This window comes from Egretta garzetta, unplaced genomic scaffold (assembly GCF_000687185.1).
Source record: "Egretta garzetta isolate BGI_Z169 unplaced genomic scaffold, ASM68718v1 scaffold447, whole genome shotgun sequence".
In the NCBI taxonomy this organism is placed as follows: Eukaryota; Metazoa; Chordata; class Aves; order Pelecaniformes; family Ardeidae; genus Egretta; species Egretta garzetta.
The window spans coordinates 320,325-331,687 of record NW_009260397.1 but is presented as its reverse complement, the minus strand read 5'-3'; the positions used below and the strand labels follow the sequence as shown (position 1 = coordinate 331,687).

Sequence of the window (11,363 nt, the reverse complement as noted above, 5' to 3'; positions counted from 1 at the left end):
CAGTCTTACCTGGATCTGTCCTTTCCCCATTATGCGATCTGTGCTCTCTCCGTCCTCTTTGGTGAGCTTGGTTTTGTTGTAGCACTTTTCATAGCACAGAATCCTCAGAGTTTGTGAGCCTTCCAGCTCAATCTCAAACTCCTGCAGGGTACCACAAAAGGAAAGAGCAATGAATACATCACAGCAGGGCACTAGTCCCTTAATCTCCTTGAAACTCATCAGGAGGGAGCACTTAGGGACTGACCAAAACCTACTCCCTAATTGAGTTGGTCTAGAAATTAACTGAAATTGTGTTTTGTACATATAAGGTGGTCAAATCAGAGAGTAAGACGGTTGACTCTTTAGTCAGGTTTCACTGAGTTTCAGCAAAGCATCATTCAAAGAAACAAACTCGCCCACCTTCCATACATTTAATTTTGCTCCCCAGCAGGTTTGAGTCGGCTGTAAACAGGCAAAAGGTCTCTAGCTAATTCTTCCCCCTCACAACAAATAAACAAACCACCTCCTTCAACATATTTTCATTGTGTCTTTAAAAAAAATAATCAAACATGCATCTGCTTAAATGACGAAATGCTGGACAAGACTCATTTGTACTGAAATGTTTGTTTAACCATAGCTAACCCAAGAGAAAAATCTTCTGCAAGCCCTGACAGCCAAATGAACCTGGCATAAAAGTGTTTTCCAAGAGGCAGTATAAGCAGCCCAAGTGCTGAGCATGCAGCAAGTTCTTCCATTTGCAGGTTTTTCTGCCCATTGTGTGGTGATGTTCGGCACATGGAACAAGTCACATAAAATCCAACCTACCTCATTCCAGTTGGGCTCCGTGGTGTCTCTGTAAACTCTAGTTTTAGCCTTGTTCACAAAATACCCAAAAGAATCCACCTCTAACGTGCAGTACAAGTCTGAGGAGAGGAGACAGGGACAGAAACTTTTTAAAATTTTATAGAATCTCCTAACTTGCATTGATGACTTTCAGGGTGTGTCTTCATTTGCATCTTCTCTGTATTAGTACCGGTAACACTATTCAGCACAAATCTTACCATCTGGACCATCAGAGTTGCCTTTATGAAGCTGAAGTACCAGCACAGACATAAAAAGTGACCTCAGCACAGATGTATAAAAAATGACCTCAGCACAGACAAGCTCTTCACCTCTAACAAGTCAGGTGTATGCTAGGATCCAGTATTTCCCAAATCAATCCACAACAAGCAGAAGGTGTACACCAATGAGAAATGAAACTCCCTCAGGTAGATACTGGATCCCAACAACACATCAGAACCAATTTCACTGAGAACAGCATCAGTGTAATATCCCTCAGAGAGCAGGGAAAGGGCCAGCCATCAAAAACTCATTATCTTCACAAAGTGGTTAATTATGTGGTATCTGGTGTTTTGAAGAGCTTGTAATGAGCTGTAGACATTGCCCCTATTTGCAAGTTATGTTGTAAGTGACGTTAGCCAGCATCTGGGAAGTCAGTGGTTCATTTTAGCAGGAGGAAGGCTGACAGAAAGCATATACACCCAGTTCACTCCTTTCCTCTGAGACTGCACACGCAGCTTAGATAAGACCAGGATCCCCAGACACATGGCTAGGTAAGCTTTGCAGCTTTTCCTAGATTATCCTCGTCAATGGCTGAGAAGCATGGTTATTTCTACAGGTGTCCTCTTCACTCTATTTTTTTCACCTTTTTTGATCCTTCTGTCAAATCACTCCCCTAATGTAACACCTCTTTCTTCACACTAAAGATTCTGGATGTCAGAGAATGCTTCCTATTCTTTCATTGCAAAGATAGAGTTGAAAGAATTCAGGATAAGGGCTGACTTGTATCTAGAACTATTGGGTAATTAGCACACTGCTTAAAAAAAATACCAACAGACTAGGCCTAAAAAGTAATGTTGCATGCTTGATCTTTGTTTCTGATCTTCCTGAGAGTTAATAGTAGCATTGAAAAATTGCATTCCCCTAAATTTACACCAATGCCCCGATTTCAATTCCAGTTCCCCAACTCTCCTCCTCACCCTCATCCCAGATGCTGCAACCCTACCTAAACCAGGCCATGCCCAGCTGTCACAGCACCTGGCTTACCTAACCCCTGTCAATACCTCTGTGCATTACAGAACTGCAACTCACTTGAACTTTGCTTGAATCCTGTGGCAGAGTGGACAATGACATTCAGGAATCCATAGAGACCTGGGGATTCATCATCTGTACAAAAGACCCAAGTAATTTTGTTACATTCAGAGAGGAGCCAAGAGTGAAAGACAGAGCAGTGAGACTGATACTACACAGGTTAATGAGCAGAGGGTAAACTGTCCCTCTGTGTCAGGAGCATGTAATCTAGCTATTTCAGCAAGAGAGGAGACTGTTCCAGGTTCAGAGTCGGTTTCACCTGTAATACCTTCTGGCAATGTGTGGCTTTCACAATGACATTTCTACGGTCAGCAGGACAGCATGGAAGAAATTCAAAGGAGAAAAAGTAAAATATAGAGGCTAAGTCTATACTAGCAGATTAAATAGTAATTTAGGATGGTCTCTGACACTGTTTTGGTCAACTAGTGTTCTTCCAAAGGACTCCCCAGCATAATTTGAAGTTGCCCCAGGCTAGGAGACCAAAAGGCACTCCAATCCCTGGCATGATGGCTGCATGTAAAGGCCGTTTAATAGTCAATGAATATATTTTGGAGGATGTCCAGGAATATTTTACTAATTCAGATGTAGCCATGTTATTTGGAGCTTGTATTTTTATTGTTGCAGCAAGTAACATTGGGATGATAGATTGTTCTCAGTCCTGCTGTTCTCTTTTTGTATGCTATCATCTACTTAACTAAACTATACAACTTGGGTACATATGGTCTCAGCTTTTGTTTTACCAGAACTCTCAGTTCATAACTCATCACCAGGCTGAAGCCTGTCGCAAAAAGAAACAGTAAGAGCAGTCTTAGAGGAAATGCACCAAGGCAGGCACAGGGAGGTTTTCACTGCAGCTGTACCATGTGAAAGCATAAACCAAAGGTCTCACCTTCCTTATTGATAGTGAGGGGAATGTTGTGGACTGTCTGAAGCTTCACACAGGAGTTTGTCAGCATCTGGAGCTCCACCGATGTGAGTGAGAAGCTTTTAAAGCCTGCCAGGGAGATTCAAAGATGGAGGAATTAAAATTCAAAGCAGAGGCTGGATGAATGCTCCCTCATTCTGGGCATACATAGGACAGTTGCTCCATGGGCAATGCTCAGCAACAGTACCGTGGTGCTCGGGTCTGTACTGGGCTGCAGCCCAGATCTACTGAGGGCATATTTAGTTACTCTTTGGAGTAAAAAGTCTCAGGATGGTTCACAGGAAACAAGGGAGGCTCTTATTTTATTGCAAAGCCAAAAAACACCCATGCCAAAAAAGTAAGTTTCTTTGGACTGGAGCCAGGTCAAAGGGTGCAGCTGTTCCCTCTGCCTGGAACTGCACAGAGCTCTGATCTCCAGGGTAAATGGGAGAACCTCTCCACACACTTACTAAGTGCTCTCCTTAAACATGCCCTACATGTTGCTGCAAGCAGGAGTCCCCCAGACAGGCTCAAATGTGCAGAGACAGAAGACATTCATGTTGTGCTGTGGATTTCAATGCACATCTCTTTTTGTAGGGAACCCTGCCCCACACCTCATCCTCTGGACTCCTGCTCTCTGGGATACTGTAAGATCACAGTATTTGTACCAATGCCCAGCAGAGGGACACTCACATTTCTTCTGCTGCTCCCGGATGTTCTCCCTCCACTCTGCCCTTTCATAGTCCGATGAAATGAGGAACGTATAACTCTACCCAGGAAAACAGAAGAAAACAGGGTATGCATTAGTCTGACTGACCACAGAGAGCAGACCTGCCTGCTCCCATCCTCCTCTCCAGTGCAAATTGTTGGATAGGCCACAGTGACAAGTTACGGTACCGCCAGAGCAGGAGATACCTCTGGCACATTCAGTATCTCGCAGCACTAAAGGAGATTTTTCACAACCATTCAGCATCCCTGGTGCCAAGTGCCACACACAGTCCTGAGGAGACAGGCCTGAGTGTGCTAAGCCTTGAATTTACAGCAGAGTCTAGAAGGCAGCTGCCGCAGAGCTTTATCTTTGGCAAAGAGAGCCATTCCTATTGCTCTGCCAGGGCAGGTGCTGAGGTAGGGGATTAATAATTGATGCTTAACCTCTACCTTATACACCAGAAGAGCCACTCACCTTGCCATTGCGATTGTGTACCCGGAAGGCCATGTTGGGAGACATCAGCAGTAGGAGGGATTCCTGCTCTGAGAGCTTCTTTTTCAACCTCTCAATGACCTTGCTGCCTTTATTGGCCCTCTGAAGGGTGGAGGAGAGGGAGACAGAGGACACACATCATTCTCCAGTGTCTGCCCCCATTTATACTGACAGACATTTTAAGATCCACAGTCCCTTCCCTCTGTGAGTAGCCAAATGGCCCCAGGCAGGAGAAATGCTGTCAACAGGACCCATAGGGTTCCCAGCTGCTCAGGAAGATGTTACCTGCAGTACTTCTACACTCAGACTCGGCTCTGTTTACCGATTCCAGCTGCCTCAGACAAAGGTGTAGAGGTGCGTGGCCGCTGTTCCAGCTATACCATCTACTTTCTGTTCCAGAGGCTGCAGCAGCATCATATCACTGGCCAGCCATAGAACTGCCAGGGCCTCCACAAGCATCCTTAACTAAGGAGACTGTAAGGAGCTTCTCTAGAAGCTGCCAAGAAGTCTGTTGCCAAAATTCTCTCCCACACACTGATCCATTTTTGACAGAGGTCAGCTAAACCCAAAGTTTCTCTTGGATAAAACCCAGTCCCAAACCCAGCCACGTATATTGTTTGGCACTGACACACCAAAGCACATATCTTAGACACCTATACCTTGTGAGTAAGAGGCTTCTACCTAGTGTTCCTCCTAATATCTTACTTTTTCCAGGAAGCCCTCTCTGAAAGCCGGACAGAGCAGAGAGGCAGAAGAATGTTCTTTGGAAGTGCGACCCCAGTCCCAACCCCAGCCACGTATATTGTTTGGCACTGACACACCAAAGCACATATCTTAGACACCTATACCTTGTGAGTAAGAGGCTTCTACCTAGTGTTCCTCCTAATATCTTACTTTTTCCAGGAAGCCCTCTCTGAAAGCCGGACAGAGCAGAGAGGCAGAAGAATGTTCTTTGGAAGTGCGGGAGATAGTCTTCTCCTGGTACAAGCAATGTTATTAAGCAGGAGTCCCCCAGACAGGCTCAAATGTGCAGAGACAGAAGACATTCATGTTGTGCTGTGGATTTCAATGCACATCTCTTTTTGTAGGGAACCCTGCCCCACACCTCATCCTCTGGACTCCTGCTCTCTGGGATACTGTAAGATCACAGTATTTGTACCAATGCCCAGCAGAGGGACACTCACATTTCTTCTGCTGCTCCCGGATGTTCTCCCTCCACTCTGCCCTTTCATAGTCCGATGAAATGAGGAACGTATAACTCTACCCAGGAAAACAGAAGAAAACAGGGTATGCATTAGTCTGACTGACCACAGAGAGCAGACCTGCCTGCTCCCATCCTCCTCTCCAGTGCAAATTGTTGGATAGGCCACAGTGACAAGTTACGGCACTGCCAGAGCAGGAGATACCTCTGGCACATTCAGTATCTCGCAGCACTACAGGAGATTTTTCACAACCATTCAGCATCCCTGGTGCCAAGTGCCACACACAGTCCTGAGGAGACAGGCCTGAGTGTGCTAAGCCTTGAATTTACAGCAGAGTCTAGAAGGCAGCTGCCGCAGAGCTTTATCTTTGGCAAAGAGAGCCATTCCTATTGCTCTGCCAGGGCAGGTGCTGAGGTAGGGGATTAATAATTGATGCTTAACCTCTACCTTATACACCAGAAGAGCCACTCACCTTGCCATTGCGATTGTGTACCCGGAAGGCCATGTTGGGAGACATCAGCAGTAGGAGGGATTCCTGCTCTGAGAGCTTCTTTTTCAACCTCTCAATGACCTTGCTGCCTTTATTGGCCCTCTGAAGGGTGGAGGAGAGGGAGACAGAGGACACACATCATTCTCCAGTGTCTGCCCCCATTTATACTGACAGACATTTTAAGATCCACAGTCCCTTCCCTCTGTGAGTAGCCAAATGGCCCCAGGCAGGAGAAATGCTGTCAACAGGACCCATAGGGTTCCCAGCTGCTCAGGAAGATGTTACCTGCAGTACTTCTACACTCAGACTCGGCTCTGTTTACCGATTCCAGCTGCCTCAGACAAAGGTGTAGAGGTGCGTGGCCGCTGTTCCAGCTATACCATCTACTTTCTGTTCCAGAGGCTGCAGCAGCATCATATCACTGGCCAGCCATAGCACTGCCAGGTCCTCCACAAGCATCCTTAACTAAGGAGACTGTAAGGAGCTTCTCTAGAAGCTGCCAAGAAGTCTGTTGCCAAAATTCTCTCCCACACACTGATCCATTTTTGACAGAGGTCAGCTAAACCCAAGGTTTCTCTTGGATAAAACCCAGTCCCAAACCCAGCCACGTATATTGTTTGGCACTGACACACCAAAGCACATATCTTAGACACCTATACCTTGTGAGTAAGAGGCTTCTACCTAGTGTTCCTCCTAATATCTTACTTTTTCCAGGAAGCCCTCTCTGAAAGCCGGACAGAGCAGAGAGGCAGAAGAATGTTCTTTGGAAGTGCGGGAGATAGTCTTCTCCTGGTACAAGCAATGTTATTCACACCCTGTTTCTACACACCAGCAGGCTCTCAGTTTTCAAACTCTTATTTCTCTTTTGGGTTCCAGGAAGATTTGGAACCTAACACCTCTAAGAAAGCATGTCTTGCAAACAAAGAGCTTTCTCTTTCGGGGCCAGAGACACCATATCTGTGTCAGACTGTCCAGTGAGTATAACTGGTGTTCTCCCTATATTTGCTGGTGCTTTGACACTGGTGAAGTCGGAAAAAGCTTCACAAGCATAACTGAGCCTGCAAAAATTCAGAAGTACATGGGTTCTGACCAAAATCACTTGCAGGATCAACTTTAACAGCCAGAAATTGGCATGCCACACTCCCAGTCCTTCTTGTGTCCACAGCATAAAACACCCCTGCCCTCCACATGGATGCTCAGGGACAGCAGTCACAGGCAGTCCCATGCAAGTAGAGGAGCTACTGGATACAACTACAGGATCTTTTTGTTTCTGCCTCCTCACAGGACACCATCATTCAAGCTGTGCACTAGAACGAGCAACACTGGGCTGCAGAGCATCTGGATGTCACTGATAAAAGAGCTGTACCACAAGCTTCTGCTGAACAGTCTGTTCTAGCATGACTCCCCATGCTGTGCAGCTCTTGGAATGCTGCTTCTATCAGCACCTCATCTCAGCAGAGATACTAAGTGTGTACTTTACCTTTTCACGCTGGATGTCATTCTTTATCTGGGATATCTTGATCTTCATGGCATCCAGTTCCTCATCAGGTACCAGTGGGATATTGGGCACTGCCTCAGATTCATCCACCATTTGGAAACTAAGGTCAGTGAGTGGGATGTACCATTTGCAGTCATACTGCTGGCTTTTTCTGAAAGGCAGAAAGTCCAAACCTTTTACTATTACCAGTGTTTGGCAACACCCACTCCCCCTCCATCCAAGTCCTTCCCCGCTGAAGTGCAAAAGATACAGAAATGGGCCCAACTTCACTGTGACTCCTCTGTGGAAAAAGTCTGATAAAGGGCTGCTTTCCAGCAAGAAAGCCTAGGAGGGCCAATAGCCAGTACAGGACATAACAAGGCAACTTTTTTTGTTTTCTAGTTCTTTTCATCCTAAGAAACCACAACGTTCTTTTGCAAATCCTTTCAGTCCTGCATGCTCTCCCTTTGAAGCCTCCCTAGAGGCAAAGTTCAAAAGCCATGCCATGCCTCAGACCTGGCTGCTACCTGTGTTCTAAACCCAGGTCTCTCTTGCCTGAGCTATGAGGGCCAAGTGGGACAGGTAAGCCAGTATGTATAAACTGTGGAATCCAGCCAGAAGAAAGAAACTACAGTTCGTAACTGCCATTCTCCAATGATTTCACCAGGATAACCAGTTCACTTTTTTAACGTTTCATGCGATTTATTCCTTCTCCACTTCTACTGTCAGGAACAACTACTTTTGGGAACATCCCACTCTTTTGAAGGTTCACTCCTCACAAACATGTGCTTCAAAAGGGGCAGGGACAACTTTTTGCTTGAGAAGGGCAGTAAGATGAGAGGGGTCTCTCAGAGAAGAACATTTACCAAATGAAGAGAAACCCTATTTGAGGCAGGTGTGTTGGTAAAGGTTCCTCCCCCTCATTTGTGAAAAAAGTCAACAAAACTGTTTGTATAGCTGCACTTTGGGTTGACACAGTCTATTTATTGTACTTTTTCCATTTTTCTGCAAAATTGTTAACTGGCTGTAGCTGCAAGTAACACCTTAGTAACAAAAGAAAGTGAAGGATGTCACCTATTAAAAGACTGGGAAGTAGAAAAATGAATGGCATTTTTCCAGAATATGAGCCACTACAGCACATCCTATTTTCCTAGGAAGGCTCAGGGCAAGGGTGAGAGGAATCAACCTTTCCTGAGGGATCAGGACTTGGCCATAGCCCCATAATAGACAGCATTACCCTGCTGATCATTCCTTGTCTAACTACATCTTGTGGATTATGGTTACCCAGGTCTGGGGTATTCATATTCAACTAAAATTGCTGGGTAAATCCAGGATTCTACTGAAGCTGAGGTGCAAAGCACATAGTCCAGAAAGAAAACCTCACCCTCCAATCTGCTTCTTCAGTTTGGCACACAGGAACAGATCAGTAAAAAGAAAGACATGACGTAGCTTGCGAGCCCCCTCAACCAGCTCCACCATGAAGCTGTCCTTCAGCAGCTGCCGGTGCTGGTGAAAAAACAGAAAAAAATGTTTTAGTTATGGCAATATGAGCCCCAGGTTTGGCACTGGGGCAACACATTCCTTAGACATGACTCCTACCAGAGCCAATTCAGTAAATTGGTCTAATTCAGAAAAAAAGAGAAAAGGCTATTAAAACATTCTTTGCTGTAAGCTCTGCTCCCTACTGCTAACCCTCTCTCCCAGGGGCAGAAATGGCCATGCAGCTCCTTTATTATCTGGTTCTGGGTCAGCCTTCAGACTTCTCTCCATCACCTGTTCCTGAGCCCAAGTGTAATTCAGAGTCATTGCCCAGCTTCTGCGTACCCGAGGGCCAGAATCACTGACAGCACATCATCCCCTCATAAACCAGCAGAGAGCAGCAAACACTACTTTTCTCAGGAGTCACCCACCCAGCCACTGAGTTCAGCTTAAACTACCCCACCAGGGAGAAAGAGGAGCGAACACCTCCACTCCCCATTCACAACAGTAGTTTGTCATTAACACCTGAATGCCATTGCTGCTGCTTTATTACAAGTGCTATTAAGGGATAATTCCTGAACAAAATGTGTATCTAGCAAACTTCTCAGTAGTCCCTTATCAGCCTGTGTTTAAATAGGACCATCTGGATATGCCCCTACCCCATGCCTATTTAGATGTCTTTCATATATCATATAAATATTCCCCAAACCTAGAAGATGCAAAGAAGCTGCACAACCCTGATGCCTTTATTCCTGTTTCTAGTTCCAGGGAGCTTTACAACCTCCTATATACCATAGTTGAAAGACAAAAAGGCTGGAGCACTGGCACCGAGGCAGATGGCTGTGTGCTGTTACAGTGACCAAGCCAGGAGTTTCAAGCCCCACTCTACACTCAGCCCTCCTGCTCTGATGCCAGGATTAATAGGACTGAGTACAAATCTGGAGTAGGTATTTCCCACTTATTTTCAAACAGAAGTCAGAGGTATTCAACTTTGGGCAAATTTTATTTCCACCAATGTGTCTAAGTGTCAGTGTTGCCTTATTTCACAGCCAGTACAAGCAGGACCCACAGGCATGCTGAGGTACTTTTTCCTCACCCGTACTATTTTCTTGCCATTCCAGCTAAGAGGATGCTCCCCTGACACCAATGAGCGACACGTACACGTACCATATGTGCCTAGACAGCACCGTGGCTGGGGACAGATCTGCTAACACTGCCCAGTGCTAACCAACACCTCCCCCTGCTGTCTCGCTGTCAGCCTTCTCCAGGCCCATGCTCCGGACTTGTCAGTACAACTCACTCCCAACCTGCAGCATCTCCGTGATCCCCATGCTGGGAAACGTGTATGCAAAACCTGTCCATTTCCACCAGGCAGCTGTGCTCAGCTATGCAGCAGTATGCAACAGGAAAGCAGTTAACCCGAGCAAGGTCAGGACATCCAAGCTAGAACCAATGGCTCAGTTTCTCAGGTTATGCCCCATGGGTTTTGTTTGCTGCGTGTTTTAACAAGCCCTGAGCACATTCACTGCAGAGGGTGTGGGAGCGCAAACCCCCACGCTGTCTCTTCTTCTGCCTACCATTCTTCCCATCTTGGCTCTCCCAAATGAAAACAAACCACATCAGTCCTGAGCCCAGCAGGCATCATGGCAAGGAACACACAGCAGAGAAATGCCCTTGCAGACATAATTCTTGTTTCCACACTCTGTCCTACAGCACCCTAAATTTCCTGACATGGACTAAGAGCCTGCATTTCACTGTCCACAGCTGCACTAGCACCACAGCTAGCTGTTAAAGCACACACAGCAGTGTCAGCATCTCATCTTGGTGCTGCCTTCCACTACACAAAGGTCCTGGAAATCTGTGAGCAGCAGCAAAAGCTGCACCTTTTCCATAGTGCCAGGAAGCAAGGCTGCTCCCTAGCAGACTGTTGCACCATCGCTGGGCAGGAGTCTGTGGAGATCTGGTATCCAGCAGTGATTCAGGCTCAGAAAGGCCTGTACATATGTTAATGTTTATTTTTAGGTGGGCGTGATCCTCCTGGCTTCTCCTCAGTGGTTTTGGAGAGAATGCCTGCCTGCATTAATGCCTCTGCTGCTGATGTGCACTTGTGCATGCCTTCCCTTCCTGCCTGGCAAACAAACCCCAGGTAGGAAACTAGAAACATTGAGCTTTAAAAATAAATAAATAAAAAGGAGGAGGTATGTTGTCAGTAGCAAAACCACTCTCCACAGCTGCAAAGAATTTCATTAGCAATAATGAAGCAGGGAAAGATATTTTCTGAGCAAGCCAAAACCCTGATCTCAGGTTTCTAGATCTGATGCATATTAATTACACTGCAAATCAGCTCAGCTCCTCCGGGGCAACAAGAATAGCTGCTTGCTGCCAGCTCAACCTCTGCTCATTGTTCATAGGTATAAAGATGTTCTCACAGCTCACTCATCTCTGCTACCCAGCAGGATGCGGCACTGTCCCTTTCCCTA

General features: G+C 46.1%; 1 protein-coding gene across 2 annotated transcripts in view; it reads right to left on the bottom strand.

The window, feature by feature from the left end:
• Window positions 1-11,363, bottom strand: part of BCR (BCR activator of RhoGEF and GTPase) — a 101,781-nt gene that overhangs the window by 13,762 nt on the left and 76,656 nt on the right. For both annotated transcript variants that reach the window (XM_009643085.2, XM_035898603.1), the window contains 8 exons: window positions 8,789-8,910; window positions 7,408-7,576; window positions 5,910-6,029; window positions 5,420-5,495; window positions 3,020-3,124; window positions 2,131-2,205; window positions 805-902; window positions 10-141 (listed from right to left, as the gene is read on the bottom strand). In XM_009643085.2, coding sequence (XP_009641380.1) covers window positions 10-141; window positions 805-902; window positions 2,131-2,205; window positions 3,020-3,124; window positions 5,420-5,495; window positions 5,910-6,029; window positions 7,408-7,576; window positions 8,789-8,910 — 897 coding nt within the window. The remainder of the gene's footprint in view (window positions 1-9; window positions 142-804; window positions 903-2,130; window positions 2,206-3,019; window positions 3,125-5,419; window positions 5,496-5,909; window positions 6,030-7,407; window positions 7,577-8,788; window positions 8,911-11,363) is intronic.